This window comes from Vidua chalybeata, chromosome 7, assembly GCF_026979565.1.
Source record: "Vidua chalybeata isolate OUT-0048 chromosome 7, bVidCha1 merged haplotype, whole genome shotgun sequence".
Taxonomy (NCBI): domain Eukaryota; kingdom Metazoa; phylum Chordata; class Aves; order Passeriformes; family Viduidae; genus Vidua; species Vidua chalybeata.
Window position 1 is genome coordinate 28,495,785 of NC_071536.1, and position 23,087 is coordinate 28,518,871.

At 43.7% G+C, this 23,087-nt stretch overlaps 1 protein-coding gene across 1 annotated transcript in view; it reads right to left on the reverse strand.

Annotated features, from left to right (window-relative positions):
• Nucleotides 1-2,412: 2,412 nt before the first annotated feature.
• ADCY5 (adenylate cyclase 5) overlaps nt 2,413-23,087 on the reverse strand; it is a 205,857-nt gene continuing 185,182 nt past the window's right edge. The window contains exons 14-22 of the mRNA XM_053947976.1: nt 17,591-17,707; nt 16,693-16,857; nt 14,282-14,457; nt 10,003-10,029; nt 9,068-9,200; nt 7,700-7,963; nt 7,180-7,384; nt 6,334-6,458; nt 2,413-4,976 (exon numbers count right to left, since the gene is read on the reverse strand). Of these exons, the coding sequence (XP_053803951.1) occupies nt 4,848-4,976; nt 6,334-6,458; nt 7,180-7,384; nt 7,700-7,963; nt 9,068-9,200; nt 10,003-10,029; nt 14,282-14,457; nt 16,693-16,857; nt 17,591-17,707 (1,341 nt within the window). The 3' untranslated portion in view covers nt 2,413-4,847. The remainder of the gene's footprint in view (nt 4,977-6,333; nt 6,459-7,179; nt 7,385-7,699; nt 7,964-9,067; nt 9,201-10,002; nt 10,030-14,281; nt 14,458-16,692; nt 16,858-17,590; nt 17,708-23,087) is intronic.

Sequence of the window (23,087 nt, forward strand, 5' to 3'; positions counted from 1 at the left end):
CTTCCTGCTATTCCCAAAGATCCATTTTTAAGGAATGAAAACTTCCTTTGTCATAGCATCTGGAGCCATTATTCCATTCCAGTTATGCTGGCATTAAACTAATTGCTGATTAGCAGGTATAATGAACAAATGCAACTGCCAGTGTAACAGAAAACAGTTGGAGTTTTGTTTGCCTGTTTTTATAGCACTGATAAAAATCCAATTTCACAATGAAAAGTTAATGAGTGTGACTGTTCTTCATTATGTGGTATTACTAGGTGCTAAAAACATGGCTTCTTAGCATGTTTGAGTTTGTAATATTAGAACTTGCTGACATCTTGGTGTGAGATCAGAACCAAGATATAGCAGGCCAGGTTGGAGGTGAAAATTTATTGGAAATTCTCAGGATTTCCTTTTTGCTTACACAAACTCAACAGTCAGGCAGGGGCTTCCCTGCTGATTTTACCAGGTACTTGAGTCACCAGACTTAGGAAGATGAATTTAGGAAAGCTGATTACTATCTTGGACAACAGGCTTTACTTTAGTGTGAAGTGCAGATGGCCATTCATGGTTGCTTGATTGTTCTGTGGGATTTGGTAGAAGCAGAGCCCATTTCATGCTGTATTTATAAAGACCTCCTGAAGGTTGGAATGGGTTCATCCAACATCCACAATAGAGTGTTTATCTTTCAATGAGGTGTCACTGTATTTGCTTTCAGGAAGGAATGACCAAAGGCTTGCCTGACTTACAAAGGTAGGTGTATAATGCCATTTCCAGTAGATGGCAATCGTTATTTGCATCTGAAATTCTCTGTTAAAAGATCTCTGGGGCCAGCTGCTTACAGGGAAGCTGAGTGCAGCTGCTGTCCCCTGGAGCTTTTTATTGGAATGCCAGTGCCATGCTGCCCCAGCCGCCCCTCCGGGCCCAGGGGAGCCAGGGGACAGGGCTGGCCACAGCAGTGCAGCCACCTCCCCTGCACTGCAAGCAAGTGCAGGGCAGGCAGGGACTGAGAGGTGCTCAGGGACAGAAAATATATAACTATGCTTTTTACAGGAAACTATCTGGCTCCAAATGGCAGGAAAATGTTGCTGCTCCTGCCCCCCATCCAGCCTGAAATTCAATTTTCTCAGTCTTCCCCCACCTCCCCAGAGCCTACTTGCTCCTTCAGTTGCAAGGACAAAGTGGGTCAAGAGCAGGGAAACTTGAGTTTTCTCAGCTTTAAAACAGCTGAGCTGCCCTTTTCCCAGCAGCATCCCAAGCTTGCTCTCGCTGACAACTCCTAAACTTCAGTCTGGAAGTGATGGTGCCCTGAGGAGCAGTTGGGAAACTTAACAGAATGAAAATATTTGCCTCTGGGCATATTTCTTGGCCAGGTGTTGGTGTCTGTGGCTGTTGTGTAACACATAAACAGCCAGGCTGGAGATACTTGCAGTGCAGGACACAGCTAAGAAATTCAGTGTGTCTCAAATGTATCATTTTATTAAGTGCAGGCAGATACTTGATGTAGCCAGATCTGTGTTGGGGAGAAGTGGCTAAACACCTTAAAACTCATCAAAATGCTTTTTGGGTGGGAAAAAGATGCATTTGGGGAAAACTATACAGCCAGTCTGCGTACAGTAATTGAAATGAGAGGGCACAGCATCGGAGACTCCTGCCTTCCCTCCCTGGGGGAATGCCCTTCTCCAGATAGTTTAAAAAAGTTGCTTACATCAGGCAATGTCCTAAACTGCTGTATGATTATTTAGGAGAGCACAGAAAGTATTAAATATTTCTCAGCCAATATTCATAAAGACTGATACCTTAAATACTTCATGGCTTTTTGTTCCTGCAGCTGTGTTCTCAGTACACTCATAAAATCCCTCCTAACTTATAACATTGTAGGGCATTTGATTTTCAGCTGCCTGTGTAATGTCTTCTCAACTAAAAGAAGTCAGCTGGAAGCTGCAGGGTTTTGTTTCTCAGCTCTACCTGAGGCTCCTGTTAATTGGTACAGTCACATGTAGTGTTTACTTTTACATGTAAAGATTGAGAATGTTGCATTGGCAGCAGTGCTTGCTGTCTCCTTCCAGTGTCCTTGAGATGACAAGTACTGAGGTACCTGGGGAATTCTTTGTTAGGTGATGTGCTTTTGAAAATTCAAACTCTTTTCTCTAAATAGGACACACACAAATTTCAGCTGTTCAGTTATGCCAGTGTATTTTGTCAGTTGCCCTGAGACTGATTCCAGGGGCAGTTGGGAGCACAAGAAGGACACAGGGGATGTTTGCTGGGTACCCAAGCCCTTGGGGCTCCATAATGAGGCAGCACAAAGGACCAGGGCATCCATCAGTGCCAGACAAGACCTGGATGTTTCTATTTGCAAATCCAGCATCTCCTACACAACTTAAGTCTCATCCCGCCAGCCAGCTGCAGCTAAAATAAAACAGAGACACATTACCAGTGAAACAGTGTTTAATATAGTTAAATTACTTAAATAGATTTCAATTTCCATGGGAAATCATAACTGTATCCATTTTTGCAAGATCCAGAGTAAAGAGTGTGTGAATACCCCTTGAAATGATCATGACACACTGTCAACAATCACAGCTAGAGATACTGGGGACTTGAAATTTCATTGACAACACAACTTCATAAGGTGAATCAAAAGTTAAGAAGACTGCAGACTTTTGGAAAGCAGAAAGCAAACCTAAAATCAAGTGTATGGCATGAAGGAAATGAAACTCAGTGAGGGACAAAGGGGATGGAAGGTGGAGGAGGGGAGAAAGGCATAACACCGTGATGCAACTTAAGTTTATTTTGCAAACCAGGAAAGATGTAAAGGAGCAAAAGTATAGTACAAGGGCAGACTTGGCAGTTTTACAGAAGTCAATATACTATACTTTTCAGAGATGTTTCCTAGTGGAAGGGAGAAGGAAGGGGGAGATGCCATTTAAGCTCATGTTTAAATGGCTTAATGCTTGGGTCATGCTTAGCAATAGAGCAAATTAATTAAGACAGGTCCATGGATTTTCACTTATTCTCATTGTCGAGTAGGAAAGAGAAATCGCCACCACCATAGTGCAATCATGCTGTGAGCACTACAATAATTCTGCCCTGAGAAGAGTGGAAAAGGAGTTTATTAAATGTCAAAAGATTGGAGTAATTTTTAGTGCTAGCCAAATTCAATATCAAAACTTTCCCCTCATAGAATATAAAAAATATAGCTTTTTTAAAATAATTTTCTTTTTTTAATAAAATATCAAGGGATTTTTCTTTCATAGTTAGAAAAGGTACATAAATGATAACAGTGAACTATTCAGAAACCCCCCCACTAGTGATAAATATGCCCAACACAGTATCAATGGCACTATTTTAAGGTCAACCACCTCGTATACACACTTGCCATCATAATCTGTTTTGAAGATCACCTAATTCCTGAAAATTGAAAATCTGTGAATCAGTTTAAATAAGTGCTTACTACATGAAAGTAAACTCAATGCTGCAGCACATAGTTCCTTGTAATGTCACATGGCAGTTACAATGTCAGACAACTCTCAGATCAGCAGGATTCTATTAAGACCATCTATGAAAAATGATTTTTTAAAATGAAAGTTCAAAGAGCTTTTTTTCCTTTTCTCACAAGAGCTCTTGTTAAGGGTTAGAAGATTTGATTAGAGCTCTCTCTGACATGTTTGATACCATCTCAGTAGCTAAAACTCAAAGGTCCCGTTTCCATTGGGAAGCCGCCACCCTCCGCTGGAACGCTGCACGGAACAATTCTGTGACTACTGCGGGTATTTCCTCTTCTTTGGGGTTGTAGATTTTTCTGGATTTTCATTTTAAAATGCATCTGATTCAGCCTGAAAACTCACCTGTTTGTTGTTGGTTGATTGTATAGTGATAATCTGAAAACTGCCAAGTCTGTGTTCAGAGTATTACACAGAAAAAAATTACACAAAAGTCTACAGGTTATATACACCTCCTCCCACACCTTGGTGTGGACAGCCTGCCTTCTAATTTATATATAATTTACAAAATATAGAATTTGGTATATCTGTTAGATCTCCATGTTTTCAATATTACAAAATAAAAAATACAAAAAAACCCACAACAAATTTCAGGGGAGTTCCCCCCACAAAGTGTCTCTTGTTTACATCTAGTCTTTCCCATGTAAACTGATAGATACCAAAGAAGAGCACAGACGACTTTTTAATAAATATGGTTGTAAAGCCATCTTCTTTTATACTGATCTTCCCCTTCATTAGGTGTGCCAGCCCCACTCAGAAGAGCAGTCATTTAGCCATGGAGAAGAAGGAAAACGAGGGGGCAAGGCTATAATGTCTTTTCACACTAAAACATTACCAATGCCCTTCTAAAAGGCCTTTTTGTGTGCTGCAACAGTGGGTGTCAGTTTTGAAAGCCCATTCAAAACAGCTAATAAAAGCACAGTGGTACACTTCAAATAGCTGGCAGTATGGGATGGAAACATTATGGGAGTGCAAATCCATTCCAAAATAATGCTTTGTAGTGATTCATACATTCCTTCAACCAAGTAAATGTTGTGTTGTGTCAATAAATACTTAAATAGCTTCTTATGCCATCCTGTGGTAGCAGCCTTTTTAAAAATGCCGAATTCATGTATTATCTGTGAACTCTGTAGTGCACATCTTTGGTCAGCTTAGCACTCAGCCAGGAACAATTCCAAGGTGGTTTCTTTCTCTTGCCTTTCTTGATGGGTGGCCAAAGAATTTGCTGATACCAGCTCTAAAGTCATGGGGTGAAATTTCAACTGCGCCGCATGTTCAGCTTCACTACAAAAAAATTATTTTTCTCCTATTCACAATCCTGGGTAATGCAAAATCCATCTTTGTGTGGCGCTGCAGTCGGTGCTAACTAATTGGAGGCCCTTCATTTAGAAAGTAGGTGGTCATTTCTCCTTTGCCTTTGACCTTTATGACCCCTCGATACTCCAGCTGGTAGTTGTTGGCTGCCAAAACCTGGTACATGTCTGTGGTTACCTGCAGAATAAAGAAGAGTAAACAGGCACTTGCCTTGTCTTCCACACAGTCTTTCCATCTGCTTTTGGAGTAATCCATGGACAAAATAAAATGGGATCAACTGTTTTGTTTCTAAGTCAATCAATGTTTGCACGCCAGTCACTAACTGAAAGGCTGGCACAAGTTGCTGAACAAACACAACCATTAGGACCTGAGAAAGTACAGATGTCACACACAATTCACAACTGGGGAGAAACTGCATTTTTCAAGGAGGACACTGGATAAAGTGTAACAAATTAGTCACATTTTTTAAAACACACCAGTCAGTTCAGTCTACTCAGATGCGTTCATTGTATCACTGGAGTAGCAGTAGGAAAACAGGTCAAAATTACTAAAATAGCCTCAAAAATTACCTAGAAGTTACACAATGGATGTACAGCTTAGGAGTCAGGGGTTGTTTTTATGAAGGAGAAGGCAGTGGACAATGGGAGAGAACTGATCGAATGGAATACTCTAGCCAGCATCCAAATTGTCTCTGCAGATACCAGTCAAAAATAATCACTTGTGCTGCAGAACAATAGAAGTTTAAAGACCAGATTTCCTGAGTTATTTATTTATTACAATGTAATTTCTCACCCTTTTTCAGGTGGCTTTACAGACCATCTCAAGAGTGTTGTATAAATACTGATCCAGTTATCTGACAGGCAAGGAAACAGCGTGGCTGCCCCTCTTGAGCTTTACATCAGCTGCTCTATTTTTATAACCCTTCAGTTTTTTCCCAAGGAATGGCATTCTGTTACTGTGGACATTGGCTCAGCAAAAGCAGGACACTGGAATTGAACCACTCACTGGAAAGGGCACATCTGAAGGTCAAGATTGTGATTATCAGACAAGTCCCATTAACCCCTTAAACAATCCCCTTTCTGTGTCGTGTATCCCCATCCTGCTGATGCCTGGACCCTTGCTGGCCTGACGCCACACATGGCACAGTGAGCAGCAAAGTGAATTACAGAAATACATGGCTGAATCAGGCCCTTGGAAAATGAAACAAACACCTCACATAGTTGAGCAGCACATGTGAGCAGGGATGAGGCAGGACTGTGCTCAGTGCCAGTGAGGCACACAGAGAAGGAAGCTCAGCTCAGCACTTCCACCCAGAACTAAAGTGCAAGTTTCTAAACAAAGGTTGTAATGTTGGTCACGACTAAAAGACAAAACTTGCTGGTACCACCAACATTCCCTAAGTGGCTTTTCTTTCAGTTCTGTTTAGGTAAATGTATGGAATAAATGAAAAATGAAACCAAAATTTCAACTGTAATTAAGTTTCAAAATGTGTGAGACAGGGCTGACAGTGTAAATTTTCCAGGGATTGCCTTACCTGAATCCTGTCAGGCACTCCTGTGCTGTCCATTCTGCTGGCTACATTCACTGTGTTGCCCCAGATGTCATACTGGGGTTTGCGGGCTCCTATCACCCCAGCTACGACAGGACCAATATTGAGGCCTGGAAGAAGAGGAGAAATATGCTCAGATCCATTTGCTTGAGGCAGGTTATTTTTCAGTAAAAAATGCATCCTGAGGCTCACTGGTTCTAGCTGTGCTATACCCAACATGGCCAAACTGTGGGGAGAGAAATGTTAAACTAAAATTTGGCTTCTTTGATCCATTATGCCCAACTGACTAGCAGCTCGGGCTGGATCTGCTCAATCCTGAGCTATTTCCATTGCCAGATAATGGCATAAAGTTTCTTTGTCACCTGGCTAACAAGCAAACTGCTCACTTGAAGTCAGCATATACCTGCTGCTATGCTGAGGGTCTGCAAGGCAGCAGCCCAGAGCTTTCCAGAACAAACACCACACCTGACATATTCCAATTTCTTCTTTCTTTTCTGTTACTTTTTATTCCCTGACTTGAAAGACAATTTAATGTCCAAGACTGCCAGAGCTGGAAGCATAGGGGCAAAACGAGCCCAAGGTCAACCACCATGTAAGAACATGCTGTGGTAGGATTTACACTGCTTCCAATTCCCTTGGGAGCTTCAGTGATGCTGCTATAACCTAAAGAAACTACTGTGATGTTTCATAGAGGCCGACGTGGTCACCAGCCACCAGACAATCAACATCACTATACAGCTAATGTAACATCTGTGGTTTTAACTGTCCATAAAATTCCCACCTCAGAATGACCACTACCTACATGGAATCCTGTGAGCATAAGGACATTACCTATCTTCATCTGGAAGTTGTTGAATGAATGCTCATTAATGTATTTCATTTGGTCCATTAACCTCATGGCAAAATCCGCCAGAGCTTTGATGTGTGTCTTCCCTTCCTTGTCATAAGTGGAGTCGTTGAGGCCTGAGGCAGCCATGTAGGTGCTGCCAATGGTCTTGATCTTCTCCAGCTGCCGGAATTGGTCTTCACTTATTATCTGTGTCACAAGAGCAAAAGAAGCAAATAAACCTTGACAAACACACAGATGCTGGTAATGTCCATGCCACGTGTCCCGCCTTGCTGCAAGCATTATGAAGTAGTGGGCAGAGCCAGGAAGACAGAGGAAGAAAGGGGATTAGATATTCAAAGGAGTGACAAGGAAATAGAAGGGATTTCAGTGTGGGAAAAAAATAAAACTGAAGACTCCCAGAGTAAGGAGAAATTAACCATGGATTCCTTCAGGAGCTCGGCAAAGCCCAACTAAACTCAAGCATTCAGCTCACTTTGTTCACCCAGATTTTCTGTGACTTACTTCATCAAAATCAGCAATGATCTCATTGAGCAGTCTCAGGCACTCCACCCCTTCATTGTTGGCTTCCAGCTCCACGTAGAACTCGGAGAAGTTGCTTATGGAGGCGAACATGACAGCCACGCACTCGCAGGACTGGTAGTACAGTTCATCGTTGCGCCGCTCCTGCGCCAAGAAATGGGCTGCCACGTCCTTGGGCAGAATGTTGTGGAGGAGGCGTCTGTTGTAGGCCTGCAGCTCCTCCATTTCCTCCTTCTCCTCGGTGGCCTAGTGTAGGGGGAGACACAGTGATGCACTTACTCTTTTGGTAGCTGCTCTGGGGAGGGGAAAAAAGCTGAAAATTAACTTTCAGTGAGGGCAGAAACAGAACGGGGGAAACCGCAAAGGAGAGCACAGCCAGAGAGATGCTGAAACTTGTGTTTTGCAGTGGAAAATGTTCCATCTCTTCATCCACACATCTATGGAAAAGCAGGCAGAGAATAATGCCAGAATCCAGCATTGTATTTCTGAGCCCTGAACTGGTTAACCACTCAGCTCACTCCTTCCATTGTTTTACCATTTATAAATGAGGATTACAATGTTTATCTGCTTCCCAAGGAGCTTTAATTAATTGCTGCTTCCTCAGTGCCTTGTACTCAAACCACAGAGACCTATAATTAGAATGATGTCTTGCCACCCAGAAGGTAGAAAATCTAAATAAAACCTGCAGTCCTGCCATGAGTGTTGGCCAGAGCCCAGGCCTGTCCTGCTTGCTTGGGAATCACATACAGGGCCCCAACATCACTCATGGGCACAAGTAGTGAAAACATGAACAGTGAACCCAGGGACAGGAGCACAGCGTGGCATTATCCACAGTGTGTTGGTTACCCAGTACTGCTGCCTGGGGGCTAATGAAGGCTGGACATTGAGCCAGTTCCCACTGCTTAACAGGAAACTGAATGAAAATGCAAATGTGAATCTTTCACACCCTTGAACGCAGCAAACTAAAGCTCACTGAACTCTCGGAAACAATTCAGCAGTGAATATGAGCTTCCTATAATTATAAATTGTATTACATGTTCCTGCAGCAGTAACAGCTCAGTTGTCCAAATTCATTAATCTCAACCTTTGGATCTGTAACCTTTTACCATGGGGAGCATCCAAGGTGCGTTTACAAGGAAAAAAGGGGCTGAATAACTGGGATGAGATGCACAGAGTATGCAAAGTACCAAAGAAGAGCAGAGCATTATTAGTATGCCCCGTTATAAGCCAGAGTCAGATTAAATTCAAAGGCACTTTATCACACTTCTCAACTCAACGGTGAAGAGCTCAGTAATTTTATATTAATGCCAAAGACCACATGTGATCCTCCCACAGCCAACACCCACTAACCTGAAGTTTCCAGAGGAAATCAAGCCTTGCAGTGGATTCCACTTGCTGGGCATGCAAGTACAGTGCCAGGACAAAGACAGTGATGATGACAGGGGTCACAATCTTCAGCGCGACTCGTGTCGTCACCGGGGGGCTGCAGCCAAGGAAAGAGCACAACTTCCCTGTTACTGGAAGAACACGGCCTCACCATGCCCCACAATTCCCACTTCAAGGCTAACCAGCCTCTCAGGCTTTTTTTATTTTCTTTCCCCTCAGAGCCTGCATTGGTAAAGGGACAAACCTTTACAAAAAGCTGGAGACTCTGGCTCATGGGTGCCAGCTTCTAAAGGAGGACTTGGAACTTGGAAAAGTAATCCAGCTTCTTGGAAAGGGTTGTCATTGATATTAAGGGCACTCTTCAGAGAATGGCCATACATGCTAAGGGTAACAACACTGAAATGCTGACAGCTCCTCAGACTGTTCTCATCCTGTGGTCTGCACTAGCTTCCCCAGGCTCCTGAGTCTGGAACTGCTCTAACTCATGGCTTCTCTAATTAGTCACTTCTTAATGGGCTTTGTCTTGTAGTGCTCTGTCAGCTGAAAATAGCACTAAGGCACATTCACACCTCCTCTGACAAGCAGGCAAATAAAAACTGTTAAATATGAATTACGGAGTTATACAGTATGAAGATACTTTGATAAAGCCTTTAAATTGTATTACAAATAAGCCCTGAGCTGACATAAGTCCCACAGGAAAGAGATGTTCTGAGAGTAGCTATACATACAAAAGGGCAACATTCAGTCCACTCAGGGCATCTGCACTCTGTTGTACCAGCTCACAGCAATGCACAAACACCACACACTGCTGCTGAGTCAATGTGCTGCTATTGCACCTTGTGAACAGAAAATACCTGCCAACAAAAACCTATAATATATTTCAGGCCAAAGTGACTCACCATGAGGATGTATCATTTGCAGACACGCTGAAAAAAAAAGCACAAACACAAGGTCAGTGGAGTGTTTGGCTCCCTGCAGCTCTCGCCCGTCTGCACATCATTGCACAGCACCTCTGCAGTGTGGCACCTCTAACACTGTGTGGGGCTACAGCTCTTTTGAAGCAGAAAACTACTAAAAGATGGGAGGGGGAGGAGAAAAAAGGCTTCTGAGCTACACTCCAGAGTGATAGTGTGACATAGCTAATGTGGGTAAAATATCAAAGAAGTATTCAGAGTGAGAGAATAATTTGGGATTTTAATGTCAGTGTGGGATGCTTGGCAAATGCCTGTGCATCGATCACTACTTCATTAGGTCAGACTACAAAATTTGACCTAAGAAAGAAAGCTTTGGGCTTTTTTATCTTGTAAGAGATAGCTCTTTTCTTCTCCTTTTATTGTGGCATGGAGATACGTTTAATTCCTTTAACTCAATCCTGCTCCCTTCTTCTGCACATTCCTCACTGCCAGCTTGTGCCCAGCTCTGGGTACCACACACAAGGGCACTGAAGAAAACCCTTTAGCACATTCCTATTACTATTGACAGTTCTGCAAAGTACCCACGTGTATTATCAGAGCTGCTGGGGGAGATGGAAGGTGTGCTTTTTGACACTGAAAGCACAGAACCGAGCTGTCTGAGCTCCTGATTGATTGATTGCTTAATGCTGCTGGCTTTGTTCTCCAGTGTGGGTGGAGTATTAGGTGGCTGAGAACCATGCACAAGCATCTTTTAAAACACTATTTAAATGGAAGGAAAGAGATCAGTGTTTAAATTACTGTAGTGTCATTGATGCCATTAGAACTTTGCAGGCTACGAATGTGATATTAGCCTGAGAATGTGACAGCTCTCTAGAGAGCTTCAGGCCACAGTTTTATGGGGTTGGAGGGAACCTTGCTACACAATCAGACATCTAAATGATCAAAATCAAAATAGGCAAGGGAATCTAACTGAGCATAACATCAAAAAATAAAACCATAGCGACTCTCTAACCTTGTTTGTTCCAAGACATTTTCTGCAGTTCTGAGCATGGAATTTCTTCTGACATGGATTTTGCAGCCCACTGTTGTCTTGCACACAATCTATTGCATGGCTCTTGGCTAGCTCCAGCACTGAACATGTATGCTTGGACACAGACACGGTTTGGAAAGCCTGGGGACTCCCACATGAAAGGCTGGATCTAGCTGGAGACACTTCCTACATGGAGTATGATTTCCCTGCTTCCCTAAATCACCACCTGGCCAAGGATGACTGACTGCCCTCCCTTATCACTCTCTCTTATGATGGGAGCATGGCAGACCTGAGCCCTTAGTACCGAGACTGCAGCTCACTGTGGGTTATTCTTGCTCTAAAAGCTTCATCAGAGACCATGAAGTGCAGCAAACCCAGTATTTACAATAACTCTCTGGGTAAGCGAAGATGCCCAGTGCAAGCAGTAGGGGTGTCACATTGGAAGGTAGTTCCCCCATGGAACAGACATTTCCAGTAGCAGATGGTTCTTTAATTACTGGAAGGGAACACAGAGAGAAGCTTGCTAACTACACTCCTGCTCAAGTGAAGTGCACATTTTTAGCAGGAAAAGCAGTTCATTTTAGAGACAGCTCCCATAGGACCAAAGCATCTCACTTTTCCCAGCCACAGTTGCAAGGACAGACAGCTGGAACAGAAATGATGGCTTTGATAAACAAATCACAGGGAAAAGCTCTCTGGGCTTCCCTGTGCAGGAACTCAGTTTAGAAGATCACACTGGCCCATCACATCTTTAAAGCAATGCATTAGTTTTATCTTCTGCAGAGGAAAAAGGTAACACGATAGCCCTGTGCATCCAGTCACACTCCATGTGTCACACGCTGGTGTGGCTGCAGCCAAGTCTAGCAATTCCCAACGTGCTGTAATCAGCCTTTCAGCTGCCTGCATGCTGGGCTGGTTTGTACACAGAAGTGTGAAGTGACATCTGCATCACTTCTAATTAGTCAGAGTACCATAGTGGCTGCAGAGCAGACACTAATTATGTAGCTACAATGGGCACCCAATTAAAGTAGTATGAGGTCATGGTGGCTTTTCTGTTTTTTTTAGTATCAGCTGGACAATAAGGTCCAGCTCTGAACTCTGTGCTACATGCTGAGCTCCCATTTCACACAAATGGCCTTCCAGACACTGGGCAATAAATAGCCATCCATGGAGCTCTTTGGACAAAACAAACTGTCCTGTATTCCACTGGAATAGAGTTAAATTTCTTCCTAGCTGGTGCAGTGGTGTGTTTTGCATTAAGTATGAGAATGATGTTGATAACATGCTGATGTATTAGTTGCTAAGCAGTGTTTTTACTAAGTCAAGGCCTTTTCAGCTCCTCAACAACCCCAGTGAGCAGGCTGGAGGGAGACAAGATGATGGGAGGGGACACATCCATCCATGACAGCTGACCCCACCTGACCAAAGGAATATTCCATACCATATGGCATCATGCTCAGTATGGGAACTGGGGGGAAATTTGCCCTGGGGCTGCTGCTCAGGAACTGGCTGGGCATTGGTTGGCAAGTGGTGAGCAACTGTATTGTGCATCACTTGTTTTGTCTGCTCTAATTAAATTATTATTATTATTATTATTAGCTTCTCTCTTTTCTGTCCCTTTAAACTGTCTTTATCTCAACCCATGAGTTTTCTCACTTTTCCTCTTCCAACTCTCTCCCCCATCCCAGCACAGGGCAGTGAGTGAGTGGCTGTGTGGGGCTGAGCTGCAGCTGGGGCTGAACCACCACACAAATCCCATTTAGTGAGAGATAATACAGCATCACAGAAAGCTATTTCTGGGAAAACATGCTAACCTTCTCCACTTTATTACTGACTTTATTACTGACATTCTGATTGTGAAGTGATGTAAATTACACTTCCAAGTGCTGTAATTTCGCTTAGTGCTTGAATTACAAGAATGAAATTATATTTGAGATATAAAATGCTTCTATTTCACTAATTGTGTTAGAAAATGCTAAATAGCTTCTGCTGATGGAACAACTAATATCTGAAAAAAAAAAGGAAGAAAACCTCATTCTCCCTATACCTCCCCACAGAAAGCTCCACAGGATTTCCTACCTAATTTCACTCAATTGAGTTAACAAAATAATTTAAGTGATTATTGCCAATGGTAGCAAAAGCTACATTTCCATTAACTGGCAATGCCAGCAAAAGCTGTATATCCACTAATTATTACTGGGCACATAGGAATGCTGAAATCATGGAATAGTCATGTGAAGGAGAGGAGTAACCAGATTCATCGGGCTTGAAGGGCTGATGGTTAATGGCCATCCTGAAATCTGGGCACCTACAGGAGGTATTTCATTACACACTGGGAAGGGCCATGGGAATCTTCTCAAACACCCTCCTGTCCAAGGCAGGAACAACCACAGCTATCAGCCTTGACAAATAGTTCACCTAAACTGGCATAATTTGATTCACTCACATTTAAGTACAATTGTTGCCTACAAGGGGGAAGCATCAAAACAAGGAGTTAACACAACAGAGCAATTCCCAACAAGAAACAAAACTCATGGAGGAGGACAGGCTTGTGGATGTGACAAACTTCTCTCCCTGGTGTGGGGCCCTGCAGGAGATGGGGAACCACCACAGCAGGGGAAGGAAGCTGCCACCAGAATTAATGTGTGACCTGATGACAAGCCAGCTTTCATAAGTAAAAGGGCAACTGTCCATTCCCACTGAGCCCAGACCCTTGTGCTGGGAATTCTGCTGAGGCCAGCTGTGATACTGGCTTTTCAAACAATGACATATGTGCTGGAAGCAACTGGAATCAACTGGCCAACCATCAAGCACCACCATTCCACCACCCCAAGCTGGGTTTGATATATTGTGGTGGCTCATATCACATCCCTGAGTGAGCTCAAGTTTGTTGGAGGATTTTTTTTTTTCTTATTTGAGAAATGACATTTCTATATTGAGAGTGTAATACCAGAATTAAGAATGACTAACTACACTTCCCATTTCTGGAAAAAAGGAAATACAGATCCACTCTGGTTCCAGTTATATTTTGTTATTAATAGATAGTTCATTAGTCAAGTCCCACATTAAAAAGATGTTAAAGGGAACTGTATTCTCCTACTCTTCAGAGGCAGAGCACAGCATGCACTTCCCTGGCTTGCAGCACAGCCTTGGCACTCCCATCCACCTAATGCCACACTGGAAACACTGTGTGAAGGAAATCAGGTGAAGATTTCAGAAGTGAAAGGCACTTACTAGGTGTTGGCTGTAACCAGGAGATCTGCATTGTCAAAAAGGTTGACTCCTGGCACTTCCACAATGAGAACATATATAAATTCAATGATTAACATAAGGATCAATTTTCCAATACAGCTGATCTGAAGGAACACAGAGCAGGCCAGGAGACTCAATAAGACACTGTAGGTAAAGTACTGTATAAAGACAAAAATGGGAAAAAAGCCAGAAGAGAGATGAATGTCAGCTGGATAAACCAAAACTGAAAACAAAGGAAATTAACACAGGGATAGAAAAGGATTGGTAGTTATGTAGTTGAGCTGACCAAACATATAAACCTGGGGCTACCTGTGGAATCCTCCCACTTTACAGAAGTTTGAACTGAATGGATGAAGAGGAAAACTGTGGCCTTCTTCTCCAGGCATTATATGCTTCACTCTCAAGAGGCACAGGCCTCACAGCTGGACACCCAGGGTTGTGATGTAGCTTTTCCCTGGACACAGTTATTACCAGTTCTGCTGGATTAAGTCGTGCTTAAAGGTCAAATTCTAGGCTCAAATTTGCATATCTGTACAACACACAGGACCAAGGGTATTGGCAATTCACACTCCTGGACAGATGCCCACCTGAGGCCAGTGGGGAAGCATTGTCCCCTCTAATGTCACACACTGGTTCCATCAGCGAGGTACAGGCTGCACAAACGTCCCATGCCCACCCCATGATAATTTGCCCAGCCAGCAGCTGCAGAGGTGCACATGTGTGGCTGTGCAGCACCTCTGGCACACCTGGGTGGTGCAGCAGCAGCTCCTGCTGGGAGCTGAGTGTTCAGCATGCCAGTGCTTCCCAGTGTGACTGCAGACTGCGGGTGACATTTATGGCTCCTGGGAAAGACAGCAGGGATGCAAAATGAAGAGAGGCATGTTATCCAGCTCACCACCTTCCTGCTATCAAATCTGTGAAGATTTGCTTCCACTCTGTCTGGACAGGCCTATTTCTGGCAAAAAACCCATATCATGTGCCTGAGGCAATCCATCCTTTCAGTTAAAAGCAAGCCCTAGTTGAAGTAGAAATATGCTTATGTTCTGAGTTCATTTATTAATAGTCTGATATATTAAATTAGAGAAAATAACTTGTACAACTTGTACGTGACTCCTCAGTCTTGACTGAGGAGTAGCATTCCATTGTCTCCTGTGTGGACACTGGGAACAACAGTAGCAACAGGTGTAGCAGATCCAACGTGTGCCTTGCAGAGTGCAGGCAAGGGACTCCTTGCTTCTTAGCCCACTGAACAGAAGGACCTGGCTAAAGGCTGCCAGAGCAACTTTAGTATGCAAAATGGTTATTCCTCATTGCTTAAAATTCCTCTCTATCCTGGGCCAGCATCCCATACAAATTCATGGTGGGCACAGACTGTTCCTAGATCTCCGCTGTGCCAGATTCTGCTCCTGGGTCTTTCTGCAGAAAGCCCCTGCACACTAAAGCCTCTGCAAGGTTGAAAGGTGCAGTAATGGTGGTCTCAGAAACCTCACTGAATCACATAGGGACCATATTCCTGTTAAGTTGAAAGGAAATATGTTCAGTAGGATACTAGGACTTTCAGTAGCACCTTGGACATCTGGATGGTAACAGATCCACCATAAATCTGTCAGGTCCCCATAAACCCAGATGACCTTGACATAAATTCTACCTCCATCCTAGACAGAGTTGTTTTTCCTTTTCAATTTCCAGTAAACAACACATGTAACAGCCACGACCTAAAAACTTGGAGAAAGGTGTTGAATAACTACGCAAAAAGAGATTTTTTTTTGTACAGTATGCTATCAATGTGAAAAACATATTTGGGCTGGTTTGGGTTGTGGGTTTGGTTGGGCTTTTTCCCATTAGAAGCATTTTAATTTTTTCTAAACGAGATATCCTGAAGACACAGGAGTTGCATTGCAAATTGAAGCAGACCACTGTCTGGACTGCTGACCTGTATGAGGCCAGACCTACCATACCTTGGGAAAGAATATATAAGGCAAGTTTTTCATCAGGATATAAAACAATAGAGGGAAGCATCAAATCTATAACTAGACACTGATTTTCAGAGAACTGATTTTTAGATAAAACTGAACACTCACAAAGTCCTTTGAAATTACTTGCAGTTCTGCATGCCATTAAGGACCTCATGGAGAGGGACATTTCCCCTGCTACGGGCAGGATCCAAGTATTTGAAAAGCCTACTAATTGTTCAGCCCTGAAGGAACTTAAACATTAAAGTGGATTCATGATAATAACTTCAGACACTTAAGTCTACATGTAGTAGCTTGTGTCAGTCCTGTAATGTCAGTTAAGAACAACGTTGCTTTCCTCAGAATCACTGAGATTTATCACACAGGTTTGAAAGCCTTTTTCCAGACAGACCTCTGAAACCCATTTTTTTCAAGCAATACCTCTGGAAAGTTGCAGCTGGGCAAAGGACTGTCACAGAACCCCTGCCAGGTGCCCAGGCTGTAGTTGGAAGTCAGGTTGCTGATAAGGCATATGTCCACCCGGTCAGGAGTGATGTTGTATTCAGCAGCCATGCAGCTGGCAAGATCCACAGTGCTGCACATGAACTGGAAAACAAAGATGGTATTAAGCTCCACAGCATAGACAAAGAGAAGAAAACAGAACAGTTTATATCAGTTTAAAAGCTCCTTGGAAATGGCTGTAGCAATGTGCAAAATTTACAACATGAAATCATAGCTTATGTTTTACTGCACGTGCAGTAGCTATGCTTTTTCTCCCCTAAAATATTAATTAACAAAATCCATACCCCAGAGAACAGCCCATCTCTCTCTGAGCCCAAACTCAGCAGTGGTGTTTGGAGTCACAGCCAGACCACCTCAGTCCCAAAAGTGCAACTCAAAGCAGAGTCATCACCGTGCCCATGAGCTGATCTCTGCACTTGGAGCAGGAGGCAGCACCGTGCAGGGCTGGCACCAAGCCCAAGGAACACTTATGTCCCACGCAGTATGGTGGGAGTTAAATAACACATCAGCCTCGTGCCAGCCCTTCCCACAGGGATACGCATCAGGTGGGCTCCTGTACTTGGAGCAGAAGCATTTAAAGAATCACAAAAGGACCTAGGCACAAAACAGTGCCAGGCATATAATGGGGTCTAGGAATCGAGCTGCTGCTCTCCCATTTCTTTTCTGTGCCCAAAAATCAAAGGGCACCAACCTCAAATGCTGTCACTCCTAGGCAGGATCATGTTAAATTCAGTGGTTTTAAGGGTCATAATGCTGCAGAGCACCAGTAAGAAAACAGTGCAGAACTGAATGGATCAAAAGGAAATAATGGACATACCATGTTGACAAAGGCAGACAGAAAAACCAGGATAATGGCAAAGACTCCAACTAAGGTACTATTGGTCCTAGACTGTACAATCTTCTTAGAAAGAGTCTGGAGAGGAACTGGGAAAAGCTGTATGAGAGAAAAAAAATCAAATAGACACATAAAATCCTTGTTTGTTTTACAGATTACAACCTGCATTTGAGCTGCCTGCGTCCTTCAGTGTGGGTCTGTGTGGATGCTGCACAGGGGCTGGAGGATGGTGATGGGGGATGGCAGCTCTGGGACAAGGGCAAGCAGAGACGTGTCTGCCTCATGGCAGCAGGCCCAGCTGGCTCTGCAAATCTACTTAGCCCTTCCTAATGGGAGTGATGGCTCCCGAGCCCAGATAGCATGGCTTGCAGGGCTGTGTTCATCCTGTCGTGAGAAGCAAACCACAAGCCATCTGTAACTGAAATAGCCAGGAGCTTGAGCCTGGAAATTACCGGAGCAAAAATCTAAAAACACAGAAATGAAAGTAGACGTCATGTCCCTTTGATCACCATCGTAGGACGCTCCGGTGCCATTTCAGACACAGACTGTCAAACATCCCAGGCCAGCTCTGTGATGTGTCAGACCCTCTGCAGAGATCAGCTGGCCCAGCTGGGCTTTGGCACTCACAGTGATAAAAATACTCACAGCTGAGGGCAGTAGGGAGCCTGACTGGCCCAGTGATCCCTGCTGGCAGGGCCAGGAGCTCCCTGCTGATGGCTACTGACTGCAGCCCTGCGAGCCCCGCTGCAGGTGCTGCATCCATTCCAGAGGGAAACAGTCTGTGTGTCAGAGCAGAGGCTGACCCTGCCCTTCCCAGCCTGGGTCATCCCTGCACTGTGCTGGCTGCAAGAGTGCCCAGGAGACAGCCGAGGCTACCCTGTCCCTTCATGTGCCACCGCTGTGCCAGTGGGAGCTCAGGGCTGGAGCAGGAATGCCAGGAAACTCCTGTACACTGTTTGTCCTCCCACAGTGCCCTGCCCCTCCACACCACCATGCCAGGACAGAGGGGCTCTGCCCAGCACTACCAAAGCCTTTTCCAGAGCCCAGCTCTCCCTCCCCTTACTCACTGCACGAATAACCAAGCCACTAGAGGGTATTTTTAGAGACACAAAGAAACAGCAGCACAGCGCCATGGCACTGCAATTTAACTATGACTAATGTTTCTATTAAAAGTCTTGCTTTTCCCTTTTATCCTTCACTATTACATCTTCAGATATGCAACATTTTGTCAGCGCTGTGCTTCCCACACAGCAGCCCTGCAGTGTAATTACCGAGTGCTGGAGCGGCCAAGGCGTTGATTAGCTGGGGACTTTTTACAGAGGCAGGGAGAGGCTGTGGCAAGAGTTTTGAAAGAGTTGATTTCACCTGCTACCAGCATATGCTCCAGGTGAAAGGACAGGACAAGGCTCTGTGGGGGACTGGAGAAAAGGGGAAAGTGGGGTTGTAACTTATTTGCACTGAATGAGGATTGATTGAAATACACTGAAAGCTTCTGCAATCCTTCAGGCTCAGTAGCAGCCACTATAAAACAAAGGAAAACAACTTTCTCTCACAAATAAACCCTGATGACATAGAAATCCTTAGCTTTGTTGATAAGCCACAAACCAAAATGTATCTGCCCTACCATGTCCAGCTGCTTCCACACAGATGTCAGCCAGCAGATCCCTACTAGAACAGGGTTATGGAAAATCTAGTGGGGCTTCCCTCTGCTCTGGCCCCTATAGGATTTGGAAGGAGAAGGAGAATCTGTACTGTATTTAGACAGTTTTCTCACTAGATTAGAGCAGAACAGGTTTTCCTGCCATCTCTTTGTTTAGGCCTCAAGGCCAAGCTCCACAAAGGTATTCAGGGATCTAACCTCCATCTGTAATCTCTGGGAAATCAGGCACCTAAATAAAACTTCGAGTTTTTTGTTGTGGATCTTGGCTCAAGCCCCTGCTGCCAACAATCCCAAAAAAGCCTGACTTTGAACCAAGCCTGAGATATCAAGCAAAGCAATCAGTGGAAGACCCTTAAATTCTAATGAAAACATGTTTTCTTTGTATTAATCTTGGTTCTCATTACTTTGCAAACTAGGAAAAATTTTAGGTCAGTAAACAAGTACAGCTGGAAAAAGTCCTGAAGAAGAAAGAAATGCCAAAACCCATAGGAGGTCAGGGCTGCAGCTGAGAGTGCAACAACACAGTCATGCCATGCATCTGAGGAACCTCTGCCTCATGAGCACTCGTGGGGGCCCTGTCACATAAGTCACACTCTCCCCATTCCACAGAGGCAGGTGGAGACCAGGAACACCTGCAGCTTGAAGGACTTCTATGATAGACATGGAGAGCCTATCTCAGGTCTGACAATTCAGCTCTATTCATGCAGTGCTTCTCCCATAAAAACATCCACAAGCCGGGGTATAGCACAAAAGTAGAAAAAAAGAAAAGATTATTTTCCCTCCCATTTTTGTAAAGACAAAAATAAGACCTCTTCTGTCCTTGTAAAAGAAGCAGAATATCAGGAAATTACAATACAGTGAAAATCCAAGCAGCACTGCTGGTTGGCCCATTGGCTTGTACTGTCCAAAGTGACACTCAAATCTTGCCTGAGTGAAGAAAAGGGATCTGATGAAATGGCAACTCCCAGACTGCATCTTCAGTATTGAGAAGGGGCTGAGAGAAAGGATGTGATCCATTTGGGCAGCTGAGATCCATGTTTGGGGAGCCACACGAGTGTGAGGGCACTCATTAGCACTCTTGAAATCCCCATGTAAAGAAAAATAACCGCAATGGGAAAAAAGAAAATTGGATTGTCCAGTTGATTCCAGTTTAATCTGAATTGAAATGTGTAAGTGCAGGTGAAGAAAAGGCACTGCTGTGCAGGTGAAAGTACAAGTTTAAAAAGTGATCCAACAAGTAGTATGTCACACTGAAAATAATCCATAACCTCCAGTCATTTGCATGACACAATTAGTCTAAATAAAGTCAATTCTTTGGAACAACAGCTGATGTAGGACAGAAGAGAAATATTTCTTCTGTTTGTTTTCTTAACATCTAGTGTGGGTATGGAAAACTGCTTAGATAATTGCTGTTATGTTGTAAGATGAGGTCTTTAAGGTCTGATTTTTCAATTTGTAATAAAAGCCTTTGAGTCATTTTGAAGTACATTAAGATGCTTCTGCAGTAAAAGACAACATCTCCAGGCAACTTGATGTTGCAAGTCCATTTCTGTAACTTATTTCACAGTGATTTATTAGTTATTTAAAAAGTACAGTTTCAAGAGGGTTTTATTTTCCTGAATGAGACAAAAACCCCAAATGCTTTAGGAGCATCTAGACCAGATTTTGGAGGCAAAGAATGTGATAGGCAAGCTACACCTATGTAGAGCTACAGAAGAGCTTATTTTCTCATAAAGGATAACTTGAATTTTCTCTCCTGTGTTCTCCCAGAACCATGCAAGAAGTTGAATTCCACAAAGCAGTGTAGATACCAGAAGTTAAAGGATTTTAAGAAAAAAAACCACAAACTTGATAACTTAGTAGCAAAACAGATGTCTGTCAGCAGAGTATTTGAGAAGGGACCCTGGTTCCCATGACCTTAGATTCTACTGGGAAGGGACACCACCTCACAGTGGCCAAGACTTCATGGAGCATCAAAGCAAAGAACTGGAACTCTCTTGTTTATTACAGCTGAAGAAACTTGGAAAGCCGAGCTGGCTGTGCTGGCAGTTCCAGCATCAACTTCTAGTCCATGGAGAATTTTATAGTGGAAGATAATAATGACAGCAAAAGAAAATAAAACATGATCAAGCTGTTCAGAAAGAGCCTGCTGGCCACTGTCAAAGCCAGAGCTGGAGAGGCCAAAACAGGGAGGGGAGATCTCACATGAAAGCTGGAAAGAGGAAGAAAAAAGAGACACTTATCATGTAACAGCACAGCAAACAGGCAAAAGTTATGCTTATGCTGATGTCCTGGGGTGGACACCTGCTTTCCAACTTTGTGTGGAATGAACCACTGGTATTTAAAACACATGCTCTCCTCTCCCACATCTGAGTGTGAATCAAAGCAAACAATGCTGACATCCCTGTCTTCAGGGATTTCATCTGAAGGATCTGCAAAACTGCCTTCGTTCTGCAGGTGTGTAAAAGTGTTTCCTGGAGCAACATGGAATACAGAAATATAATAACACCCCTTATCCAAGGGCTGGGTAAACTCATTGCTTAAAACTCAAAGACTTCAAAAACCAAGATGTTGTTCTGGATGACAGAAGTGGGCTGCAGCTATTAGAAGCTGCTGCCATCAGACATGGAGCTGACGAGCTGGAAGTACCTGTTCCCTAAACAAGCCATCTCATAATCAGGTGTTGTCAGCAGAGGCTAATTTGGAGCGCTAAGAAGGGGTAATCAAAAAGGAACTGGAGCTAGAAGGCCCAATATTTTCAGTATTTGCAATCTCTGGACAGAAGCCACACTGGATGTTATACATGAGTATGTTGTGGGGATGAAAACTCACTGCTGGAAATGTCAGAGGCTTCAGAAAATCCCATTAAATTCTGATGTTATTCTGAATTCTCTCTGATGTCTTGTGCATCCAGAGCCTATGCAGCGAGACAAAGCCAGCCTAGAAACAGTTGGAGGCACCACTGAACAGAGCTTTTCTACAGGAATTTGGAAGATCAAGACAAAGAAAGCAAGAATGAAATCTTCCTACCATCCCAGGGACTGAAAAGTCCTGTGTGCCTTTTAAATTAACCAGTAATTAAGATCAGTAATAATTTTAACCAAAAAGCCCAAAGCATAACCAGAGGATTTGAATGATGACAGAAGAATTGTATGCTGCTGTCAGTATGTGGAAGTGGCCTGTAAATGCCACTGGGTGACAAACAGCTCTGAGCCTTGGAATCTGGCTGCTGGCAAGTCGGGCAGCTTGGGTGCTCCAGAGCTCCAGGCCTGCCCCAGCAGTCACTGGGGCAGAACCAGTGACTTGGAGTGGCCTTGCTTGGCTGGCAGAGTGCTGGGATGGTGCTGCCAGAGACCTGCAGCATGAGGAGGCAGCACAGCTCGGCTCCAAATTCCCAAGTTCACTGTGGCTATGACCAAAATCTTGTCACACTGGTGGTTAATTAACTGCTAATCACGTTAACTGCTGATACCAGTTTACAAATGGATGACTTTCAGTAGCATCCTCAAGTGCAATGGGCACACCAAGTACCACCAGGCATCCATGGGTACCATTTCCCAGCTCAAGGCACCCAAGCCTTCCTATCAGCAATGTAATTTCTGACTCTGCTTCTGATTGCTGGTAAACAAGCAAGACCAATGGGATGCTGCACTTACAAACTAGGCTCCCTTTAATATTGTCATAAGGCCAAAGGAAACCCTGTGAGTGAGTAGTTAACTTCAAATAGAAGTTGAAGCTTCTGTCATCGGGAACACTCTGCAGCCCTTATTATATGAGAAGGCAAAGCTTAATTTCCAAATCTAACTTTAAAAAAATCAA